The sequence below is a fragment of the Catharus ustulatus genome, chromosome 7 (assembly GCF_009819885.2).
Source record: "Catharus ustulatus isolate bCatUst1 chromosome 7, bCatUst1.pri.v2, whole genome shotgun sequence".
Taxonomy (NCBI): Eukaryota; Metazoa; Chordata; class Aves; order Passeriformes; family Turdidae; genus Catharus; species Catharus ustulatus.
This window is the reverse complement of record NC_046227.1, coordinates 14088362-14114545: the sequence shown is the minus strand read 5'-3', so window position 1 is coordinate 14114545 and position 26184 is coordinate 14088362. Positions and strand designations below refer to the sequence as shown.

General features: G+C 38.4%; 1 protein-coding gene across 1 annotated transcript; it reads left to right on the top strand.

Annotated features, from left to right (window-relative positions):
• The first annotated feature begins 3561 nt into the window (after nucleotides 1-3561).
• DNAJC10 (DnaJ heat shock protein family (Hsp40) member C10) lies at nucleotides 3562-24547 on the top strand. The gene is made up of 23 exons (XM_033064074.2): nucleotides 3562-3795; nucleotides 3963-4317; nucleotides 5944-6109; nucleotides 7854-7904; nucleotides 8838-8920; nucleotides 9106-9237; nucleotides 9992-10085; nucleotides 10305-10382; nucleotides 11569-11612; nucleotides 11962-12099; nucleotides 13276-13365; nucleotides 14120-14233; nucleotides 14996-15110; nucleotides 16830-16957; nucleotides 17212-17328; nucleotides 18089-18190; nucleotides 19168-19323; nucleotides 19971-20104; nucleotides 20554-20607; nucleotides 20990-21137; nucleotides 21615-21734; nucleotides 22892-23008; nucleotides 23284-24547. Exons 2-23 carry the CDS (start codon nucleotides 4114-4116, stop codon nucleotides 23293-23295), a joined length of 2397 nt encoding a protein of 798 aa, XP_032919965.1. The 5' UTR covers nucleotides 3562-3795; nucleotides 3963-4113; the 3' UTR covers nucleotides 23296-24547.
• The last annotated feature ends 1637 nt before the right edge of the window (nucleotides 24548-26184 follow it).

Sequence of the window (26184 nt, the reverse complement as noted above, 5' to 3'; positions counted from 1 at the left end):
CCCCAAGCCCCCCGGGGGTCTCACCCTGAAGGCGTCGGCCACGGCCTCGGCCCCTCGCAGGTTGGTCCAGGGCGAGATTCCCACAAAGAATTCCTGGATTCTGGGGGGCAGGGGGCGGTTGGGACCCCCAGAGGGTCCGGGAAGGGGTCCCAGGAGGGTCCCGGGGGTCCTGGTGCCCCCCAGACTCACCAGTGAACAGAACGTCACCCCCATCCAGCGCCGCCCCCTCGTCCGTCACTGACAGCACGCAGAGCTGGAGCTGCTCCAGCACCTCCCGGAGCCCCCCGAGCTGGGGGAGGGGGCAAGGGGTTGGGGGGGATCATGGCGGGGGGGGAGGACACCAGGTTAGATTCCCCCCCACCCCGCAGATCCACAGAGAGCCCCACGAGCTGGGGAGGGGGGCAGGGGGATCCCAGGGGGGGCGGGTGGGACAGCGGGCACAACTTCTCTGGAACCCGCAGTGATCCTCCAGAGCCCCGGGAGCTGGGGAGGGGGACAGAGGGGTCATGGCCGGGGGAAGACAGCGGGCACAACCCTCCCACAGAATCCACAGAGACCCCGCGGACCCACAGAGTCACCTGAGCTTGGGGTGTGGACAGGGCGGGTCACAGGGTGGGGGGACAACAGGCACGATCCCCCCCAGAACCCACAGGGGGCAGCGCCTGCACCAGGGCGTGCATGAAGTGGCTGAAGGGCTCGGACATGGCCGGGACCCCCTCCCCAAAAATGGGGGCTCCTCCCAGAAATGGGACCTTCCAAAAAATGGGGGCTCCTTCCAAAAAACAGGACTTTCCAAAAAATGCGACCCCTCCTCAAAATGAGGTCTCCTCCCAAAAAATGGGACCTTCCATAAACGGGCCCCCTCCCGAAAATGGAACCTTCCAAAATAGAGACTACTCCCAAAAACAGGATACCCCCCTCCCCAAAAACGGGACCCTGCCCCTCTTCAGCGGGGCAGTTTTGAGGTCGCCCCTTGAAACATCCCCCCTGCTCAAAACTGCTCAAATTTTGAATGGGGGCGGCCCAGAAACCCCACTGGGACCCCCAATTAATTCCCCCCAAACGGCGGTCCCAATCCCATAACGCGTTGCGGCAGCCCCTACCCATAATGCATTGCGGCCCCCGCCTACCCACAATGCATTGTGGCCCCGCCTTCCCATAATGCATTGCAGCGGGCCCCTACCCATAATGCATTATATATAATAGTTATTATGATTTTGAAATCAAGGAGTTTTCAGGTAAAAATATGGGAATTTGGAATAACAGTTATTTTCTAGGGAAATTAAAACAGAAATACAGTACTACAAAGAAACAAACTCCAAACCCTGACAAAGTCAGAGTACAACCTGACACCCCGTCAGGCAGGGTGTTGGTAGCAGTCCCATTCAATGGTGGCTGCATCCTCCTGCAGTGACAGATGTGGCTCAGTTGGAGCAGTGCTCCTGCAGAAGGTGCAGTTTCCCTCCGGAGGTCCAGTGGTGATGTGGAGAAATCCGGTTTCCCTCTGGAGTCCAGTGGAGAAAGGGGCTCCCTTAGTGTCCCAAAACCTCTGTTTTTATCTTGGTAAGAAATGTTGGGCTCTTCCCCCTGGCTGGAGCAACTTCCAATGGGATGCAGTAATTTTATCAGTCACACAGTGGGACTCAATGGGCCATTAGCAGAAAATGACTCCCTGGAGGAAGGATGGGTTGTGAAAAGATAAAGAACAATGCCCTGCCTGGTTTCAGTGGATGGCCCATTAGCAGAACATCTGGCGTTGAGATAAGGATCACTGCCCCCACCCTCAACAGATGGCGATAGAACAGATACCTTTTATCACACTCTGTATTGTAACATGCGGCTTATAATCAGGTGCGGCTTATGTATGGACAAAGAATGAAAAGTTGCTGGTACCCAAAAGTGCGGCTTATGGCTTACAAATATATAGTATTAATTAAAATTAAAGGCTATTATTATTAAAGTTTTAATCACAACTGAATATCCAGAAATGCCTATTCTTGTATTCCTCCAGCTAAACAGGAGAGCATTTACCCATTCTACAATATCCAGAAATTCTACAGTTCATTGCTACATGTGAATTCTGAGACAAAACTGATTTTTGTGGAGTATGAAACACTCCACAGTCACAAAAAACCCTTCAGACCAACACATTTCATATACCTAACATTGACTTGTATTATGTACCATACTGTTATAATATGCCTGATTTTATGCGTCATCATATGCTAAATGAGCTTTTAAAGACTGCAATACATTAACCTCACTCCATCTGAAAGACCACACGTCACTGAATACACACATAAAGAAACCAACATTGCAACAAAGAGCATCAGTGCTTCTGTGTGCAGTCTCATTATTTAAATTCTGAAAACTGAAAATTAAAAGCAAAGGCACCACTCACTAAGCTACTTTGTCACATAACCATTGGGAAGGAAACACGTTTGAGCAGACATGTTTTGCATCATTAGTTTGACAGACATGGTTTCTGTAATAGCATGCAATAACATGAACATTATAAACTAATTTCTCAGGTACACTATACTGGAGTATATCTTCATATTTGTTGATTCAGCAGGGTTTTTTCCCCAAAAATATTTCACAATGGAAATTTATTCAGATAGCTGAAACTAAGGAGCAATCACAAAAAGATTTCCCTTTCAACAATGAGCCTTCTGTTACTTTTGACATTGTCAGAAGCAGTAGTCAGAACTTATGATGGGTTGCATCTACATAAACCAGAGCAAGGGAGTGAACTAAAAAGACACTTTTGGACACATTTTCAAACAAAGCAAGGGCACAGAGGGGCAAACCATAAAAAATACTCGATTATAGGCATTGAAATATAATCCCAAATTATCTTTGAAACAGAAGATAATTGCAAAGACTTCTCGCAAGGCATAGGTATGTGACAACATGTATTTTAGGCCATGCTCGCAAAACCACGTAGGTTCTGTGTCCACAAACAGTAAAAACTGGTTATTAAGTGCTTAACAGCGCTTAGCCACATGTGAACTTCTAAAGAAGTCCTCCGCCCCTCCCTGGCTCCAAGCCCCTGGAGACTCCTCGTTCAGGATGTGACCGGCCAAGTGCCCATGCTGAGCTCTCCCTCCCTCTCCTTCGCAGCCCCACCGCCGGTCCTCTGCCCGCAGGGGCGGCAGCCGAGAGCGGGCCGGGCTGAGGAACCGCCGGGCTGAGGAAGGGCCAGGGCCGGGCCGGGCCGGCGTGCCCCGGCAGGGAGCGGCCGGCAGGAGCCGAGCCCCGCCCGAGGCGGGCACGGCGGCCACGTCAGCCCGGAGCCGCCCCGCCCGCCTCCGGCCGAGAGCCGGATCCCGGATCCCGCCGCCCTTCCGCCGGCGCCGGGGGAAGGCGCTGCCGTCCCGGCCTGCCCCGCGCCCGGCCCGCCTCACCGCCCGCTCCCGCAGCCCCTCGGAGCCGACCCCGGCCCCGGCCCCGCTGCCGCCGCGGGGAGGGCACAGCTCGGCGCCCGCCCCGCCCGGTGCCTCCCCGCCGCAGCCCGGCCCCAGCCCCGGCTCCTGCCCGGTCCCGCGGGGCTCCTACCTGCGCGCTGCCGGCGGCTCCGGGCGCGGGGCTCGTCTGCCCGGCTTTGTGTGTGCGGGGCGCCCCCGCCTCCTCGGCAGAGACAGGAGGCAGCCGGCCCTGCCGCGGAATGACCCCCGGCGCTACCGGAGGGAAGCGTGAGCCCCGCTACCCCCGCCTCTCTTAATGCGGCATAGGTGTGTGCCTTTCGGTGTCACTCGGTGGAGCTGTGCACGGTCACCCCAATTAAGGTAACAGGTAAGAGATGTGCTACCACTCGTGTGGTCTTCTGAAAGAAGGTAATTAGCCACCCAGAAACTTAAATATTCACGTGCAGTCCGCACAAGCCGGCGGTGGGGCGCGTTACTAACCTGTGCTTATTGAATAAGTAGTATTTAATTGTTTTCTCCTCTGTCATCTTACAGGGTGTCAGTTTAGCAAGACTCGTGAGATGAAGTAGAAAAGGCATTTTGAAGAATTCTGCCATAAATACAGCTGTATCTCTGAATGTTGGCACATTTACTGGAGACTCTTCACAAAGTCTGAATCAGAACCTGTGAAATTTCCAAAAGCCTCATGATGGAATTCTTAGCATCCAAAGGAAATTATATTAGATATTTCAAAAGGCCTTTATTGCTATTTTTAATATGTTTGATAGTTCTTGTGTGCACTGATCAGGACTATTATAGTTTACTTGGAGTATCCAAAGAAGCAAGTAGTAGAGAAATACGACAAGCATTCAAAAAGCTGGCATTAAAGTTGCACCCTGACAAAAATCAGGTAAGTTACCTTTTTTACAAGTCAAAATTGTTGACTTAATGGATCTTAGTATTTAAACGAAAAGCAGTTTTAATTTATCAAAAATGTCTCTCTGTTATTGTGAAGTAACCACCTGATAATACAGTTCCACTCAGATTTTCTGCAGAGAAAATTTACAAAAAGTGATAGGGTGGTCACACATGGTTCTGTTGAATTTGGGCTGCATTAAATTGCTGTAGTAAGAAGAGTCAAGATTCTTTAATTCTCACTTCTGTTTTTGTAACTAGAGGAAAACTTAATCGTGTACCATACTGCCTTGTTGGTAAGCTGTTGAGTTTTCCTCTTTCCATTTAGTTTACAGGGACTTGCTATTTCCCTACCCTAAGTTCTCCTCTAACCATCAAATAAGAGCAGCCTGTTCTGAGACATCAGTCTCCAAGTATCAAAGAGGACAAAGCAGACATCTCGGGACTGCCAGGGTGTAACAGTGGAGGTTACAAAGACTAGACTAACTGGAGAGAGAAGATTGAAATGGCTCAGTCTGTGTTACCATGTTTCTGAAATACAAAGAAAACACTCTTAAACATCATCAGTTTCTCCTTGAAATGACTTGAAATAAGCAGAAATTCACAGGAAATAAAAGGGTTTAGGTCTTTGTACATACAACTGCATGGAGTCCCTAAAGACAGCACTATTTTATATGAGCTCAGGGCCTGCCTTCACTGACTACATTGGAGCCTCTGACAGAGCTCAGAGACAAAGCCAAATGACAGCACTTGTAGATATTAAATGAAGGTTTTGTTTTCTCTGTTGATCCTTTCAAAATAATGGCATTGGGGGCCAGTTTCTGTTGTTTCCAAGCATGCAGGTGCTACTAAAGACTTTTCAACAGGTGATTTTCAACCTTAGCGATGCTTTATAGAAGGTGAACCCATTAGACAAATTCCATAAGGTAATTAATTTTCTGTGTATCTAGTTAGAAAAAAAATCAAAAATCTTAAGAAAAAGTGTCTTTTTGATGAAATGTGTAAGCAGAAGTTAAAAGAACAGGACTATGTGGCACATACATTTTGCATACCACTGTTACACTGCACCTGTGCGGATCCCAAACTTGGGTTCAAAATATGTCAAAATCAGAAAATTTTTCACCATTCCAATTCCTAACCTACCTAGAACAAACATGCTTTTTTAAATCAAAGGAGGAGGCAGCTGTCTACACTGTCAAGACCAGAAGGGATGAATCTGTCTCTATAGCAGAGGTTTTGAACGGGTCAAGCAGGGATTCTAGGGAAGTGGAAATGATTATGGAGGAAATGGTATATCTTCATTCCTGAGTATTTTCTTTAATTCCACTCAAGAGAGAGTTGAAAGAAGAGAGGTCACTGGAGAATGTTACAGCCTCCTACCAGTTCACTTTGTATTGGAGTTGGTACTTTAGTGAGGATGGAAGAAACAAGAGGACACATCTGGCTTCAGGAAAGGAAAATTTCAGTGTAGTTTGGTTTTAGATCACAGTGCAATGTCTGCTTCCATCCCAACTGGCATCCTTAGCAGGGATATAAAAGTATTTCTGAAGATAATTTTCTCAGCATTATATACGCAATATGGTTTATGAATTAATTACTAATTACAGTTCTCCTTACACAGAATGATCCAAATGCACATGAAAATTTTTTGAAAATAAATAGAGCATATGAAGTCCTTAAAGATGAAGATCTACGGAAGAAGTATGATAAATATGGAGAGAAGGGTCTGGAAGATCAGCAGCAAGGAGGTCGTTATGAAAGCTGGCACTTCTACCGCTATGATTTTGGTAAGTTATGATCTCTGTTTGTGATTTGCCTAAAACAGTCACAAGGAAATGCAGTATTCAGATCTGTGTTAGAGCTTTTCACATGTTTCTTATGTATCCTCTCCAGATTTCTGTCTGCTCTGTAGCTGTCTCTCTCTGCTGGCCCAATATTTTATTTACCCTGTTAATGGCTACCCAAAGATGCAATCTATTTACCTAGCCTTTTGTTCCTGCTGCTTGCCTTTTTATAGGTCATCTAACTTCTTGTTTATTTTTTTTAAAGTGCAAAGCTTTTTTTTTCACTTAAATGTTAGCGTTAATATTTCATCAGGATTCTTTTGTTTTTTAAGCAAAAGACCTTAGTTTAGTATTCTTCAGGGGCATTTTGAGAGGAAATTTTTGCACTGTTAAGCCCATTTGATATGTAATTATGCAATTAGACATCAGTAAAGAGGTAGTAGAAACTGAAAAAAATAACAGAATCATACCTAAAATGGTCCTGATACAAGTTATTTAATGTTTGTCTCAACAAGTTTTAGGTAGTTTTAGGGAAAGTCTGCAATAAATGATTCTCAGAGCTGTTGTAAGAGGAGTAAACTAAAACAGGATCTGAGGAACATAGTTTGGTTGGGATGACAGAAAGAGCTGAAAGAAACCTCCACCTTGCAACAATTTTTTGCTGGTGTTGTTTGATTTAATACATCCCAATTTCTAAGAAAGAATGTCTGTGCAGATTGAAATTGAATAAACCAGTGGTGCAACTATCACAGGAAAATATAGAAATTACCCTAAAACTTCTTCAGATAAACACATTTAAGAAATTTTATCTGCCAGAAGTTTCACTGCTTGATTAAGAAACAGTTCCTAAGTGTCCATTAATCAGTGATTTAGGGAGCATCAATTTTTATATTTTATATGTGTGTGTGTGTGTATAGAAAAGTACAGCTTTATATATATTTATATGTATGGGTGTGCATATGTATTATGTGATGTGAGATATAAGTGGAAAGTAAGATAAAAAGTACCTTGTCACCTGTAGAAATTAATTTCTCTCATCATTTATTTGCATTTGATCCTTGTGTACTTCAGGTGAAATGACATCTCACCGTGTTAGGTACTGTAAAAGATCTGCAACCATAGTAGTGTAATATAATGCTCTTTAATTGTATTTTTGGTACTCTGCACTGCCTTTCTTGTGTAGTTGAAGTAGTGGAGTGTTTTGTAGTGATGCCCTAGGTAGGACTGGTTAGCTTTGTCTCCCTGACCTTTGTTCTACCCACTTCATTCCACTGCATTCACACACATTTTGTGAGTGGAAAAGCTGGAAACATCTTTGTGATCTAAATGTTTAGGCACCCAGAGGCTGAGAAAGTGTGGAAGCTTCTGGACATTACATAAAGCTCTCAGTGAGAGCTGAGGCTTCTTGAGTTTTAATCTGACAGCTGGATGATGTTATTTCTAATGCTCTTGCCATAACAGCAGTAGTTCTAATTCTCTGCTCACTCCATGGTTGGTTACTAAATTATCAAAAGAATGTTCTGATAGTGAACATTTTTACACTTCTGCAGCCTGAGAGTGAGTGAGCTAGCAAGAGGTTAAACTCAGGGTCAATAGTACTAAACAAGGATAGATTTTTTGTAAAACCTCTTTGCCAGCTCAGTACGTCAGCTTAAATCTACTGTCTTCTCTTGTACATAAGATGATAGTTTGTTTCTTTGTTTTAAAGGTAGAAAAATAAAAAGCAATTCTTGGGTTTTTTTAATAGGTATTTATGACGATGATCCTGAAATTATAACATTGGATAGAGGAGAATTTGGTAAGTTTTTTAAATAAACGGCTGTTTGACAACATGGCAACCCAAAGTACAATTTTTACATATTGAGCTGTGTCTTAGTAGAATATCGTGCAAGTTTTTTTTCTCTTAAAATTACAGCTAAATTGTTTATAACTAAGAGAGGCTAGAGGTAGAAATACTGATTTAGTGTGATTTTTCATCTGCATATTGAGTACAGTTTCCTGTGTGCAAGATTTGCCCTACTGCTGAATTAAACTGTTGTAAACTGTTCTGATAGCAGACCCTCATTGTGCTGTCCCTGAGACCAGAGCCTTGTTTTGGTTAATCTATTTGCAGGGTCTACACATTCCTTAGTTGTCTTTTTTGTGAGGATATTTTAATATAGGGAAATAAAGGTTACAAAATCCACTACAAGAAAATTGGACAGGCTGAAAGCCAAGTAATTCAAGCTGATAACTGCTCTTTGTGTATATTTTGTTGCTGTTGTTTTCTTTCATAAGCAAGATGATTTGTTTCCCTTGACTTTTCAATTAATTATATTAACTTGGATTTTTAGATTACATTAGACATGATTTCTTCATAAAAAGATTGCCAGGTGGAACTCACTAAATACATGAAACAAGGAAATGGAAAAGTCTAGTGGGTAAACATATTTTAGAACTTATATTTTGTAACCAGACTTACACTATCACACATTTCAGCTAGAATAATCTGCAAGCAATACTTTTTCTTAATTAATAGAAGAGATGCGGAAAGTTAGGGTGCTGATAACTTCTGAAACCCGATTTTTGTGCACCTGCCTAAATGAGATACAATCTTTATCTCATCTGAGTTACTGTTACTGTGCCTGACATTAAATACTTAATACAGCTTTTGGGGAATACCATATACCAAAAATTTACCTTCTAGATGTAACTTCACTGCAGATGTGCATGATTCCTTCTCTCTGTCTAGATGCTGCTGTTAACTCAGGAGAACTGTGGTTTGTGAATTTTTATTCTCCTCGATGCTCCCACTGCCATGATTTAGCACCTACGGTACGTAAACCGAGTAAATTAACTCTGAAAATTCATTGGTTTTAATAGCATAAAACTTAATGAAGTGGATTTTTACACTGAAGCTGAAATCAAAGACAACAATTCAAAATGCCAGGAATAAAGCATGTGCTCATTTTTCATTATATCTTTATAGGAAAATAGCCTGTTTTTTGACTTTTTTTTAGTGGAGGGAATTTGCTAAGGAGATGGATGGAGTGATACGCATTGGAGCTGTGAACTGTGGAGATAACAGAATGCTGTGTCGAATTAAAGGGATTAACAGCTACCCCAGTCTGTACGTTTTCAAAACTGGAATGGTGAGTTACTTCCTTTAATAAATACACTTTTTTCTTTACTTTGGTCAAATTAATTTTAAAAGTTAATGTAAAAAATATATATTTCTTAATAGATATAACTTATATATATAATTCAAATAAATGCTAATGTAGTTTTACAGTGTTTTTTTCTGAATAATTTTCTGTCACTTCTGATTGGGAAGATACTTCAGCAGAGATGCTGTAGCAAAGCAACAAGTCTCCTTGAACAGTTTCTCTTACAGTGTCGTAAAGGACTTTTCAAGTACAAGGCATAATTTGTGGTTTTGAGTCTTAAAGAATATGACCACATGCCTAAAGGAACTTGGAAATTCCTTCCATAAGATTCCCTGCATGATGTATGTGACTCTTTATAGCTGCTTGCTAAGTCGTGGTGCTGGGATGGTGTCTAAAGGAATAGATGGATACATTTTGGCAATAATTAAGTTTTGAGAGGTTGAATGCTAAATTGAGTGATATAAGCAATTTTTATTTAAATAGCAATAAAATCATTGGGAGTTGATGTTTCTAAGACTAAATTATCCTCATGTTGCAGCATTTGGAAAGAAAACGCATTACAAAATTTAAATTAAGTTTTAATTTTGAACATTCTGGTAGGGGAGGGAGAGAACAGTTAGGGTGACAGTGGGGGTTGGTGCTGCAGTTGCTTGATTACTGTTAGAAAAACACAGTAAGTTTTGGGATGGGGTTATTGCCTTTTCATAATTTTATAAACTTTACTCTTTGTCTTCTGTAGCAACCAGTGAAATATTACGGAGATAGGTCAAAAGAGAGCTTGAAGAACTTTGCCATGCAGTATGTTACAAGCACAGTCACTGAGTTATGGGCAGGTAATGTTCATGTGCTTTGCTTGGGGGGCTGTTGTTGAAATTGTTTTTGCTGTATAAAATACGGCAGAAATGATGCATATGACTGAATCTGTCAGCTGTTGTTAAGTCTTCTTTTTGAGACTAAAAATAGTTCATGCAATTCGCTACTACAAATAAAAAACCTTGTTTCATGGTCACGTTTAACTAGTCACAAACTGATGCAAATTGTTTCATTCTTAGGAAATTTTGTAAATGCTATTGAAACTTCATTTGCTTCTGGTGTTGGTTGGCTGATCACCTTCTGTGCTGAACGTGGGGGTAGGTATATTAAATACTTAATGTGACAAAAAAAGACTTCTGTTGATAGCAGCATAATCCCTTTTGCTGCTAAAAAACATCTTAGGTAACCACAGTATTTGGCCTGTCGGTCATTTAAGCTCTGTGTAAAAAGCAGTTTGACAAAAGGGACATTAAAGGAAAAATCATGTTATTGTCCTTCTGTAATGTCCTGTAAGTCATTAAAGCAGCACTGGAGTGTAATCCATCAGGAAGGGAAGTGGCAGAAAAGGCTTCTCCCTTTGGTTTCCAGCTCTGGTGACAGATACTGCTGAGGGACATGCCAGCTTCTCTTGATAGCTGAGTACCAGAAAGGCTGCATCTCCCTCTTCAACCACCAATATTAAAATTTAGCTGAATAATTTCTCTTAGGTTTGCACACAGTAATTGGCTCTTACCACTGGGTTTACATAAGAGTAGTTTTTTGTAGCTGTTTGTCTCTAGCTTTCTTGGGATCAGTACTGGATATAATATATGAGAAAGTTACCTTGGTTAGCTGCTTGAGCTAAGTAAATGCACTACACCTTTGACAAATAAAGATTTCTCAGCCTTATGAAGAGACCTTTGTTCTGAGAACAGAGCTGCAGTCTTGGATTTACATTTGTAAATAGCTTGATTTCAAGTGCAGCCCTTTTGTTAAGTTTTCAGCTATGTTTCAGTTAAGGAGAGGTTTATACATCTTTTTTTTTTTTTTAAATCTGCATCCAAAGGCAACTATTCAAAGTCTGTATGGATAATTAAAGTTTATGATGTATTTATAGTAGTGAATTATTATTTGTATCACAGAAAATGGATATTTCCATTGAAATATCATTCCAAGACTCTATGTAGATACTTGGATTTTTTTTTTTTTTAACATTGAGTAACAAATTTTAAAGACTAATCTTTACGGTAAATAAAATAGTAAAATTTTTAAAATTATAATTCTGTGTTGATGAAGGAAGAGAATGTTATTTGTGGAGGTTTTTAAACTAGAGTAGACAGTGATTAAGTGGTGATTATTAGATGTGAGAACTCCAGGAACACTGGAAGAACAGCCAGGAAGCTGCTAGCCATTAGAAGTGGTCATGTTTTTTGGGAGGGAAGGGGCAATTCTAAGCAAGAGTAGATTTAGTGCATTAATAAGGTGAAGATTTATGTTTGTAAATAAATAATTTTTGTTTTGCAGATTGCTTGAGTTACCAAACCCGCCTTAAGCTAGCTGGCATGTTGGTAAGCAGTGTTTCACTTTGAAAACATTACCTGTTATATTTAAAACAAAATAACAGAAGTGAAGCATCATACTGTAACTAAAATTCTCACTGAGTTTAGTAGAACCAAGATAACACTTTTAGAGCAATTAAATACTTTGCCTGAGTAGCTGTTGAAATAACATTAACTATTTTAAGGATTTTATAAAATAAGAATTAATATTACGTAATAAATGACAGTGTTGTTTCTTTCATTTTCTAAGTATTATATATAATTACCTGTGTTGGGATTTTCAAAAGCATTTCTGCACCTAAAATTAAAAAATACTTTTCTTTGGATTTGTTTTGTGTTGTTTTTTTCCTAATTACAGGAAGGTCTTGTTAATGTGGGCTGGATGGACTGTGGCACCCAGGGCGAACTTTGTGATAATTTAGATGTCTCATCTAGTACTACTGCATACTTTCCACCTGGAGCCACCATAAATAACAAAGAGAAAGGCGGTGTTTTGGTATGACTTGTTTTTCATTATCTATTTAGATAAACAAAGTGATAACCATAGTAAAGGAATGTATAAATCATTTCCAGACTGATGATACACAACTAAAAAGATTCTTTTATCTTCTAAGCTGGTATGCTCTGCAGTGAGTTTCTATCCCTGTGTTGCTCAGGCAGTGATCCTGGAGGTGATCCCAGTTTGCTGGGAGAGTGAACAGCAGCCTGTAACTCTGCCTGGCCACCTCCGCAGGAGCCTCCCTGAGCAGCTCTGGGAGTTCAGGGCTGGGAAGTGCTCTGTGACTGGCTCAGGAGCTGCTGCTAACGCTGCTGCCCTGGGCAAGCCTGGGAGTCTCTTCTCCCAAGTGAAAACTGATAGGACAAGAGGAAATAGTCTCAAGCAAGGGAGGTTTAGATTGAGTATTAGCAAAACTTTCTTCAGCAAAAGGGTTGTGAGGCATTGGAACTGCCCCGAGGGACGTGGCTGAGTCAGTATCCCCAGGGGTATTTAAAAGACATGTGCAGACCTTGCACTTGGGGATGTGGTTTACAGTAGTGAGCTTGGCAGCTGGTCACAGCTTGGACTCAATGATCTTAAAGGTCCTTTCTACCCTAAATGATTCCATGATCTGTGATGTGCCCCTAATTTTTTATTCCAGAAATAATATGCCCCAGGTATCACAAGTTTGAAAAATGCTACCCTGACATGTGTGATAAAAGTACTCCTACAGTGTCTGTCAGTATAAATTTTACTGCTCAGTTCTATTCTAATATTGCAGCCTACATTTGTATGGTAGTTTTAACTTCCCTAATTGATGGGAGACATTTCTGTTTGAAGCACAACTTGTTCCTTCATTGTCACTACTGTTACCTATATTTTTAAAAGGAGGAAATTAAATTGCAACCTACCTACTTAGAACCTTTTAATTTGCAGCTCAGTTACTGATTCCTATTACTTCCAAAATTTTACAAATTATGGAAAACTAAATATCTCTACAGTGCAGTTAAGGAAGGCTGCAAAACTAGACTGGAAATCTTGTAAACTTGATTTTTGAATTTGAATTTCACTCTCTTTGGTCCCTGTCTTGACAAAATACAATTTCTTGAGTTTAATATTTCCTGACACTTTGAGTACTAATCAGGTTGATGGTTTAAATTCCTTGTAATAAAGACAGTTAACTTTCCATCCTAGTTTCTTAACTCCTTGGATGCCAGAGAAATATATCAGGAAGTAATGAAGCATCTACCAGACTTTGAAATCATCTCTGCAGCATCATTAGAGGTAATTTTTAAAAAATATGCAAAGATATCTTCAAGTAATATATTTTTATATTTTTGTTGTTATTGTCTATGTTTTTCAAGTCCTTTTGACACAGTAATTAGTATTTAACAGAATACTACTACTTTTTATCTGTATGCAAAATTATTTAACACTGTCTACATTTACTTCTGTTGTTTAGCAAAATAACAAAAGTAAGGGGAGGAGATTTCATAGAAATATAGGAAATCACAGAAATTGCCATTGCAACTCAGTTTTTTGTGTTCAATTCTCTGCAACTGCAGTTTTCTAGTTATTTTTTAAATCAACTGCACTGTAGAGAATTTTGGTTTAAGTTTGGTAATTTAGAAAAGAAAAAGAAAATACTTGCTAATCCATGATAATTTATGTATGAACTGAAATTAAGTGTCTTAAAAGTAGCTCATGTCTTGGAGGAAAAACAAAAGGAAAGCTCTTTCCACACTTGTAGTTGCATATAGCAGCATAGTTTACAACAGGAAATCCACAGAGAAACAACAAATACTGGAGTGCAGCTTGTAGCCAGCTTGCTCTCAGATTTTTTCCACTTCCTTGATTATGATGCGGTAAAAGGAAGTTTCGTGGAAGGACTACATGGAAGAATTTGTTTAGTGGAGGTCTTTCAGAGATGAATGCCTTGACATTTGCCTTTATAGAACACAAAAGGATTTCCAGTGTTGGTATAGTTGAGATTAACTGTTTGTGGTTTTGTTGGTTTGTTTTTTCCTGTGGTTTAAAGGACCGTCTGGCTCATCACCGGTGGCTGCTTTTCTTCCAGTTTGGGGAGGGTGATAAATCAAATGTGCAGGAATTTAAGAAACTTAAATTTTTACTTAAAGATGAACATATTCAGGTAAGAGTGCTCACTCATCTAATGTTAAATGCCATTTACATTCCAAGACAAATCATGGTTTTCATTGGTATTAGCTGTTACTACCACATGCCACCTCTGGTACTGAAACAGATATGCTGTCATATGGTGGATGTGCAGTAAAGCTTTTTATTTAAAGCAATCACTTAAATTTCCTGTACATTTTGAATCATTTAAAAGGAGAGAGAGATTATCTTTGAAATCTGCTCTGTTGTTGGAAATGTTGCTGCAGATCCCATTCAGTTAATAATTATAAATTAACATACCAACATCAAATTGATGTATATGGAACTATATTTTAATTATTCAGAAAACCCTGTGGTCATGTTGATTATTTTCTTAATAAAAAGAAACCAAGTTCAAACTTTGCACTAAAGGCCTACAGATTGTATTGTTCTATAAAGTTTTCTTTTTTTAAATTGTTCCTTTGACTAAAAGAATTTTAATGTCACATCAATTTTTGGTGTCTTCTTACTTCTTTGCTGTTATATTTGTAAGGAGAAAAAGAATTCTTCATGTTTTTATTCCCCATTTTGGCCTTTAAATTAAAAATTAGCAAGCAACCTAATATAGTTGTGTTAGTAGTTTTCCTTGAACATCACTTTTTCTCAAGAGCTCTGTTTATAAAAAAGACTATCAGTTTTCCATATATTTACCTCTATTTTTTAATTCTTACTGTCTTTCAGAGTATATTGATATTTATTAGGCTGCTTTAATTAAAATGGCATTGTCTGTTAAATATAGGTTGGGAAGTTTGACTGCCTTTCCTCACCAACCGTCTGCAACAAACTGTATGTTTATCAGCCTTGTTTAGCAGTCTTCAAAGGAAAAGGAACTGGAGATTATGAAATTCATCATGGTAAGGGAAACTTTGGCAAGTTTAAATCATGACCTAATCCCTTCAAGATGACAAAATCTTTGGCAAACCATAACTGTTTTCCCAAATAAGTTTTGAAGCTTTAATATTTGCTATCTTTCCTCTGACCATAAAGTAGCCTTACACAAATTATTTATTATATCCTTTGGTTTTATTTTATTTTTCCTGGGTAAGCAGTCATCAGATGCTGAGGGATGTATTTTGTCTTTGCAGTCTGTTTCAACATCATTTACATAATTACATACAAATGGAATCACTGAAGCTGATCAGGACAGCTTCTGCTTTGGGCAGGGTAACCAGAGGATGCTGCAAGACACACCCTTCAGTGAGGCTTAACATGCTGGTTACACAGTGCAGCCAGTTTGACAAACTTGGATTTGGTTTCATGTATTACTGCACTAAACTAATTCCATGCTTTGTTAAACTCTGTCCAAGTTACTGACACTTTTACCGCTTACTTTCATTTCCAACATCACAGTTTCCTTTCAGGAAAGGCTGGAACTATATTACTGTGTACTGCTGAAAGGATTCAGAAATGCTGGTTGAAGAAGGGAGCCTGAAGCCAAATTGTAGCTTGCAGGAACAGGTGTAGCTTCATCCAGAATGTGGCACAAGGCAGTTGCATATCCAAGAGGAAGTTCTCATTTTTCAGCCTCTGAGGTATTAGAAACAGCCTGCTAGGATTATGTCAGAACCTCAATACTGTTAATAACAGGAAAAGTGAAAAGTTTTTCACTGATTAGAAAAGATTAGGCTTATCAAGGGGGAAGAGATGATCTCATACATCAAATGATTGGTATATAAGCAAAAGCCTTATATATTTCCTGTAATTTACATTGCTGGAGAGAAGGCAAGAAGAGATTACATCCATGCAGCATTTTTATAATGGTGGAAGTACACTGAACTTCAATGCCTACAGGGTTTTTTTTCTGAATGGTTTGGTTTACTATTTAGAAAATAGATAGTATGTAGAACATTCACCAATAGCCATCTCACTCCAGTCTTTATGAGAAAATAATCTTCAAAAGAGTCAGGCTTTTTAATATGCTATGTTGAAGGGCTTCAACATTTTAAAATCTAAGAACAGCAATAAATCTTGGTAAGTCATTATGCAGTGACTTCAGATTTGATTAACTTGAAGTTCTTATTCTCAGAAAAACTCTCATTTCTGCTGACAAATATGTTTACAAAGGGTATGACTGGATCTTTGCCCATTGGAGCTGTGTGAGCAGGAATTTCAGTTGCACCTAAACAGCAGTGATTTATCAAAATAAATTATTTTGCTTGAAGTTCTTACCTTGTCAATCCCTTTGCCAAGTCAAGGGTATCTAGAATTGTACTTTTTAATTCCAACACAAGATGGTAAAATTACCAATAATCTGTCACAAAACATTTTGTCATTTTGTTTGACAAAAACATGTTTTGTCTTGGATAAAGCATTATTTGGCTAATATTGGGTAACTGTCCTGTTTAATATTTAGCCACATATCAGCTATCAGCTACAGTGTGTCCTGCCTGTGTAGTTCAGACAGTTTAACATTGTCCTCCTAAGGAAAAGCAAGTCAGTCCCTGCTAAATTTATTTAAGCAGGCTGTGTTTAAAGGTTAGACAAGGGATCTGAAAGGCTTCTATTGCTTTCAAAGGGGTTTTTAATTCCACCTCTCATGTAAAAATTGAGTTTCCTTTCTTTGTTCTTTGAAGGAAAGAAGATCTTATATGACATTGTTGCATTTGCTAAAGAAAGTGTGAACTCCCATGTCATCACACTGGGACCTCAGAATTTTCCTGACAAAGATAAGGAGCCATGGCTTGTGGATTTCTTTGCACCGGTAAATATTTAATATCTACATTTTCCTTCTTCTAAAATCTGTTCTGCAACTATGTAACAAGGAGTATCTTGAAAGTGCCCTTCAGCATCATGAGAGGGTGTTCTAATTCCTCATTCCTTGGCAGCTCTAGTTCCTAACTGGGTTTTCTATTTAGTGGATTCTGTTGTCAAAGCAGCAGATTATTAATCATGAATATTCTCCTGAGAGCTACCTGTGGGAAAAGCAATTGTATTTACTTGCATTTTGTCTTCTAGTGGTGTCCTCCTTGTCGAGCTTTGTTACCAGAGCTGAGAAAAGCATCTAAACATCTTTATGGTCAGCTTAAATTTGGAACACTAGACTGTACTGTCCATGAAGGCCTTTGCAACATGGTAAGCTGCAGGAACTAAAAATAAAGAAATAAAAATATAATCCTTTCAAAAAATATTATTTTCTTTGAATTTGGGGGTAGGAGGATATGGGCAGACAATGCTTGTCTTTTAATGTTAATTTCCTAAAGGGCAGTAAATTGAACAGGCACTTGTATCATAATTTTTTTCAAAGAAGCAAACTATATATACACTACACTATATATAAACTACAGATAATGTATTAATGTGGAATACAGCCCAGATTTTATTCTAATTTCATAGTGTTAATGGAAGACTGTGGAAGGCTCAGAATTTAATAATTCTAGGGGCTGGGGTTAATGTCTGAAAATGCATGGAAAATGAGCAAAAAAGGACAAACTTTTTCAAGTTTTCTTTAGTGTGTTTACCCTCGGAGGAATTCAAATGATGGAAACCAACTGTGTTCAGTGGTAAACAATAGTTATTCATACAGTATAAACATTCCATCTGAGGACTGGGAATAGTTTTAAAGCTAAGGCTTAGGAGGCCCATGGATTCATTCCTGTATTTATGGAGCATGGCAAAAAAATTACTGTCTGGTTTTCAAACTGAGAACCATCTCTGAATACAATGGCATCTTCTCTGTACTGATTTGTTATGGTGTCAGATTCTCACCTGCATGTAAGTCTGAGCACTTGTACTGTACAAACTGAACAGAGGAGTCACCAGTACCAATGACAGTTACAGGCAAGTCCAAGAGCCTTAATCATTCTATGCAATTTGTTATTTTCCATTTTATCAGCATAACATTCGAGCTTACCCAACAACAGTGGTGTTCAATCAGTCTGATGTTCATGAGTATGAAGGACATCACTCTGCTGAGCAGATCTTGGAGTTTATAGAGGTATGTAATGTTCATTGCAGTCTTGTCCTATGCAGTTCATATGTAAATATGTTCTTTAGTTGGAAGATTCTTAAGATGGTTTTTAATTAGACAAGGAAAATAAAAGGTGAAATTTGGGGCAAGAAAAGTGATCCAGCAACTGCCAGAGACTTGACAACTAATGAGTTAATTTCCCTACTCTGTCACATAATCTCTTTGAGGTTATTAGCAAATAAAGAAAGCTCCCTTCCAATCTGCAAAATAATAGTAATGATTTCTGTCCTATGGAAAGGATAAAGAAATTAATATTACATCACTTCCTACTTTTAAGGTGGAAATGTTTCACATACACACCTTGATATAGGAAGGAGTTCATGTTTTTTGTCAATTAGATTGCTGCTGTCCACACTTCTCAGCTGTCCTTGAACTGTAACTCACAGAACTGCAAATTACTGGTACTGGTCACTCTTGATGCTAGAATTCTGGCACCCAACTTAGCTCCAGCATTGAGGTTCTCTGCTATATCCACAGGCTATTTTTCACTTTTTGAAGAGATGGTTCTCTCCAGGTAGCTCAGAAAAAGCAGCTTCAAGAACACACATGCAGAAACAGGTGAAGGTTAGTCTTTCAGTTGGCATTGAGAGGCCCATAGTGTACTATATGTTTTCTGCATTAAAATAGCATGGCTGAGTTTCATAACACCTGTTTCTGCCACGTAAGCTGGATTTCTTTCTTTTTTTTTTTTACCTCCATTTTGGAGCCTGGGAGTACTTTTTTGATAGTTTTTCTCAACAAATTAGGCATATAATTTTGGGGTTGAAGGTATGTAATTTGGTGCTTCCATTCCTTTCAGTGGTATGGAGTCTTTCCTACCAAAGCAGCAAGCAAATGTCACAGAACATTCTCAGAATTTGGCACAGTCTGTTTGTACATGATGGCCCTAGGTAGGGGATACACTGTGCAGCAGTAAGTGATGTCCATAAGCTGTCTCTATTTAGGATCTTAGGAATCCATCGGTGGTCTCCCTAACACCAGAGACATTTGCTGAATTAGTTCAGAGAAGAAAACGAGAGGAGATCTGGATGGTGGACTTCTACGCTCCATGGTGTGGACCTTGTCAGGCTCTAATGCCAGAATGGAAGAAAATGGCCAGGGTAAATGACATTCAAACACTTTTCTCCTTTTGTTCCTCTTCTGGGAAATTGGCACAACTGCTTTCTTAAGAGAATTGTCAGCTGAAAAATTTTAGTCTAATACTGCCATCAAAACAGGCAGTTTCTACCTGACAGTTTTGTATTGTTTCAACTACAACGTTTTTATTCAGCTTTTTAAAAGCTTCAATACGCTGATACTCTAGGCCAGTTTTTCATGTTGGTTACAAGTGTGTAAGGTCATTACAGTGTTCTCTCATTTGCAAAAGTAATATTACTGTAATGACAACCTTCCCTGCAGGTGTTTCCAAAAATTTGAACTAGAAAATTTGTGGGGAAGAAAAAGGGCTTTGGAAAGACTCACAGCTTCCCTGCCTAGGCCAGGTAGTTTGGGCCTTTACAACGAATACACTGTGTTCAGGACACACAGGCCTGTGTGACACTGCTAGCACATCTGCACTGCACAGGCTCTGGCACAGTTACTGAGCTATGATGAGGCACACTGGAATAGGGCATTCCTTACACCAATTAATCCCATTTGTGGGTGCCTTTGAGGTAAGGTAGGTGCCCTGTGAGCCATGTAGTGTTACTGAAATTGTTGTTGTATTGGTTAACATATTTGATGGTAGGTTTTCTTCTTTCTTTTTCAGATGTTAAATGGATTAATCAGCGTAGGTAGTGTGGATTGTCAAAAATATTATTCTTTCTGTCACCAAGAAAGTGTTCGGGGGTATCCTGAAATCAGACTCTTTCCTCAAAAATCAAACACAGCTCATCAATACTAGTAAGTACATTGCTTCAGTTTGGGAAACGTTCCATGATATGAAACAAGACACATACACCTCTTCTGTTGGGTGAAAGAGGTTTATCACAGATATTAAAATAGGCTGTTAGGATATTACTATACTGGATATTATTGGCTTATTTCAAATTAATGATTTTATTTTGCCATTTCATTTCAGTAATTTGAAATGAGACAGGAATCTTAATTTTTATTTCTTCTCTTTCTTGTCTTGGTCTTCTACTCCTTAATATTGTAGGTTTTAATAGAATTTACGAGACTGTTCATTCAGATTTGAAAGCAGGGTAGAAATATATCCTAAAACATATACATTTGCATTCTTTGTTTGATTATCACCACTCTTCAGAGTGGGTTGTTTGTAAGGTTTTTTCCCCAAACAATTCAACCTACTGTGCAACTGGCTTTTTGTTTTCTCTTTAATGTTTTTATAGTAGCTACAATGGATGGCACAGAGATGCCTATTCACTCAGAGGCTGGGGATTGGGGTAAGTTACTGCATTAAACTTTGTTCACGAGCTGCTGCTGTAGTTATTTGCTAGGATAAATAAATAAGTATTTAAATACTATGTAAATCAAGATCTGGAAGCACTTGGATATATGTATTTCTTAATTTAAGATGTTCAAGTTTCTACATCTTTTTTTAAAAATTTGGAGAAATAGCATACTCTCCTTGCTATCCACCCATCTCTTGAAAACCATATTATTTTATTTACCACCTTTAAGAAGTTATTCTGCTATAGTACAAAGTGTGAAATGGGGATTTCCAGACTACTCACATTCTTATTTTCTGAAGCTTTTCTTAATTTGGGATTTGGATATTGTTTAAAGTTTTGAATGTATTACGACTGTTACTCTTCCTTTCCACAGATATTTGCCACAGGTGTCTGTAGATCTCACGCCTCAGAGTTTCACAGAAAAAGTTCTGAATGGGAAAGATCATTGGGTCATTGATTTTTATGCTCCTTGGTGTGGACCTTGCCAAAATTTTGCTCCTGAATTTGAGATGCTTGCAAGGGTATGTTTTTAAATATATTGCCAGTTTGTTATAATTGTAATGGTTAAAATCTTACTCGTCAGCACTTTATTTGTTAGTAGTCATCTAAAAACCATTATTTCCATGAGCCTCATACTTATGGAATGATGCACACTTCTAGGTCCCACTAGACAGTGGGTGTTGTCTCTTCCACAGACAGACACAGAAACCCTCTTTTGAGACAGATTTCAAATTTGATGGAGTGGCCATTGTAGATTTTGTGGTGTGCTTTTGTGCTTTGCCCTGAATTCAAGTACAAGTGCTCTCTGAACACACAGAGAGACACCCGACACAAGGGTGACAGGCTGGGAAACAGGCAAGCAGCTACTGAAATATGTCAAAGATTTAAGCAATTTAATTTTTTTTTATTTTTAGCTGCACTGCTGGCTTATTCCACTTATTTGTTTATACTCACCCATGGAAACTTGTAACTTGTTTCTAATAAACATTTCTTTTCAGGCTGTTAAAGGAAAAGTAAAAGCTGGAAAAGTCGACTGTCAGGCATATGGTCACACCTGTCAGACTGCTGATATCAGAGCCTATCCTACTGTTAAGTTTTACCCCTACCAAGGAACAAAGGTAAGTGTTACTGGTGGGCAGATACTGTTAGTAAATGTATTTCATTTTATCTTAAAACTAAACGGGATATTTCGATAATATATTAAAGTGAATTATTTATATATTACTGTATCTCCAAATAATCCATTTCGGTAATACTTAAAATAGTAGGACAGTGATACAATAATAATAAATTGCAAATTGATAGAACTAAATAGTAATGGACTAGAAATTGAATTCTAATAGTAATTGAAATGCGGGCTTAACCAGAGCTAGGGTTTAATTTGCAAGGTGTCAGGTGACAAAATGTTTTTCAACCTTTACCAATTCTATCACCAACTACCCAAAAGTAGACTGTCTGTCTCAGTGAAATATGGTCAACTTCATTTTGGCTAATGAGAAATTTAATTAAATGTTGTTATTATATTGAAAGATCAATTCTGACTAATATAATGTGTTTTAAGATACATAATTAATGAAAAAATATGGTTGTGTTTTCTCAAAAACAAACCTTATCAAACTATTTCAATTATCAGTGGGACTCTTTCAGATTAACATTTCTTACTAACAGAGTAATAGTATAAATGAAAAATACAAAGTATATTCAGATAGTTAGAGGAACTAACCTTTATTCTTGTAACACTAATAAATTTCAGAAATATTATAGTGACCTTTTTAAGTGTATTAATGTTGAAGTATTAATGGTTGCTGATAGACATTTGGCTTAACTTTTTTTTTTTTAAACTGGATTTTTAATGGGAAGTTCTAGAAATCTTCCTTCGCACAATCCCACCAAGTTCAATGAGATTTTCTGTGGAAAAGAATAAAGGCTTTCTAGGTCTTCAAAACAGCCACTCACTGTCAGAGATTTCACACAGATTACAAAGTAGCAGACTCTGTAATAGCTGTCCAGCTTAAATATTTCAGTAAATATGAGATAACTGTCACTATTCGAGATTCCTTTAATGATCAGGACAAATTAGTGTAGTTTTGAAAACTAACAGCTAAGAGTGGTACTTACTAAAATGTAAATTAACATTGTATAAACACAGACAAAAATATATCCATGAGTCATACATTCAGCTACTAGGGCCATTGTATTCTGCCCTGCCTTCCTCTTGAATTTTGTCTAAAAATTGTGTAACATATTCCCCATACTCTTTTTCTTTTCTTTTCAGAAAAGTGTTCTTGGGGAATATATAGACAGTAGAGATGCAAAAGGTATAGCTGACCTTTTGAATGAAAAATTAGAAGCAATGGAAAGCAAAGGAAAAAGAAAAAAATCTAGAAATAAGGTAAGGACACTTACTGTGGAGCCTTTTGCAAAAGACTTGCTGTAAATAATAACATATTTAAATAATTACATTCTTTATCTGTAGTATTAAATGCAAATTACAGAGGCAAGATTGGGTAAACTTAAGGTATTAACACACAGCTATTTAAATACCCTGAATGCTACTTAAGAAATGTTTGTCCAATTGAAAAATTAGTACTACTTCAAAAACATATGAAAAACTATTTTTATTTGTACTTTCAGAAAAATTCCCATTGTTTATTTTCTTGTCACTAGGATGAACTCTAACTGGTACTGAAGGTAGATACAATTCAAAATATTCTGAAGCTGTGAAGATAGAAGACACCACAAAGAAAATATAAGGATAGTTACATTGATGACAGGACAAGACACAGGAAACAAGTCTTGAGTTCACAGGCATACACACGACTGTATGAGTTCTGTTAAACTGTGGGGAGATGAAAACATTTTGGTTTTGGTGGAGGCAATGTTTCTGCATGTCCTTCTTCTGATATACCAGCTACCTTCTTCCTGGCCAACTGGAGTTGACCAGAAACGTGGACTCTTACCACTTTTGCCTACCCATTCACTAGTTCCTTATATTTTTTTCTGTCTCTTCTCAAATGCTTTTTGAATGTGGCCCTCAGCCTGTGGCTGAATATGCACTCAAACCACTCTGCAATGCAGAACATAATGACGGATTGTCTATTTGAAAGACAAACAGTTGTACCTGATGCTTATTCTGCTTTGAGGTTGCATTATTGTCTAGTCAATGGTTAAGAAATAAAACCAAGAAGTGGTAGGAGGATATGTTTATTGAATTAAATTGCTCTTGCCGTCAAGTGGATTGTTCTTTTGTGGCAGTGGTGATGCTGCCTGGATGAAGAAAACTTCGAAGAGCTTCTTTAGTTGCTTGGTTTGGTTTTGGGATTGTGTTTTGTTGGGTTTTTTTTAAGTAAGAAAGAAAAAATAAAGTAATTCAAATGTGGTGTTGACTTTCAAAGTTTAAATTATGCAATAGTAGCATCTGGTTAAGTCATTAGATCACTTTTATCACTGTCTTTTAAAATATGAATGTATTCTGTGGACATATTTCACCTCTTTTGGCATTACCACTTTCCCTGTCCCTGCAGACATGTTTTTAGGTGTTTTGTTTGTTTTTATATAATCTTCAGGCAAGCAGGAGAGCAAGTGCCTTCTTTAGTTTAATAATGAACACTGTACCTTGCAATGTCTCCTTCTCCTTCTTGCTAGAATTCCTACTCTAAAGAGTAATATTTTTCAGAGCTTCTCCACAGACAAGAGAAACTACAGAAGACAACAAAATGTCTGCAAACAACTATTTCATGATTTCAATAAAATGCTCCCTCGACTTTGACAGATGGAATTTCCTCCCTGCTCTCTATATATTTAGACCTAGCTTTTTATGTATTTAGACCTAGCATGACTGGTTAGTGTATTACAAGTATTACAAATTTGTAAATGCATTGTAATTGACAAGTAACTTATTTCATAAAGAAGACAACAAGAAGTGAAGAGATACAAGTAACTGAGACCTTCAACTGTTTTTCCCCTATTTTCAGGGTTGCCTCTATTGATTTGTCATTTTTGCAGCATATTATTCTAAGAATGAAGAGACTATTGCATTGATTTTTTTAATAAATTAGACCTTCCTACACCCAAATCTAACTCAATCACAGTCAAAAATTAAAATTTTAAAACAAACTGTTGTGGTCAGTTTTTACATATAACTGCAGTTCCCATCTTCTATGCTCTTCTTGGAGAAAGAGGTCTAGGAAAAGTTTTGAAACATATTTAGGCTAGGGGAAGAGGATTTAGTTTAAATATCAATAAAGTTAATTTTGAAGATACAATTCTGTATCAAGATACTTTCTTTGCATCCAGATTTTTAAATTTCTGAGAGACCAAATGGATGTTTATGGGTGGAGGAGAATAATCTTCCAAATAAAAAGAAAACCAGATGATGGAGGTTTCTAAGATTTTCATGGATTTTTTTGCATGTTACTCTTAAGTTTCCAATAAGCAGCCTGAGGGGGAAATGGAGTGGGTAATAAAATCTTGCCTTTATTTCTAGCCATGCAAATAAATAAACACAACCTTTTATAAATAGCTCCAGCCTTCCCTAAGGAAAAATTCACAGGTTACGCAATCTGATTTTTACTAATGAAGGTTTTAAACTGGTTATTCAAGACCAGTGGAGCAGCACTATTCCAGAATAAAAACATCTTGAAATAACCAAGTCCCTCAGTTTTCTCCTGTAGGGTCATGGAGGTGTCAGCATTAGAATTCCACATCTACTACTCCACATACTGTACAGCATATTTTGTGTTTTCTCATATGTTGCCCTTCCTTTATGCATGTGTAGTTGCACAAGAAGGAAAAGGTAAAGAACCAGCCTCACACTCTGCTGTTTAGTTGTTGTAGTCCGTGAGGCAAGGGCCTGCCTGAATCCTCCAGGCACAGGCTAGAGTGCAGGAATTGAGTTAAAACCTTTGAATGGATTGAAACGTGTTAAGCCACCCACACATCGAATGGGAGTTTAAGTATAAGTCTGAGTATAAGTTGAGGTTTGAGTTTTAGGATTTCTGCATGTTATGGGATGCTACAGAGTCACATAGTTACCTTATTCTTTTCTACCTTAACAAACACATTAACAAGAATACACTTCAGTCAGAATTAATTACAGATCAACTAGAAATTCATATAGCTGACCTGACCTGTTTCCAGAAAAGTTTTCTCCCTATAGTACTTTAAATAATATTTATAATCCCATTAGAAAAAGAAAATCTTTTCTTTCTCTTGTTATGTGCATATGTTTACATTAAGCAATCCCAGTTGTGCTGTCCTAGATCTATAACTTGTTCACCAGGTAGGTACGTTATTTTAGTTATGACAAGATCTCAGCTAGTCCAGTAACAAAAGCCTGTACCCAGGATACTTCATTTTTTCATACACCCAGGGAGTTTCATGTTTGCTGAAAGTATATTAGAAAAATATCCTATGTAAACAATGGAGAAAAGTTACTATATTGCCATCCTGTCTCCAACTGTAATCAATGCTCTTTTTAGAAATTCTGTTCACTGAATTTATTATCCTACCTTTGGGGACCAGATCATTATTTCTTGAACTGAAGCTGCCTTTGTGCTTCTCAACTTC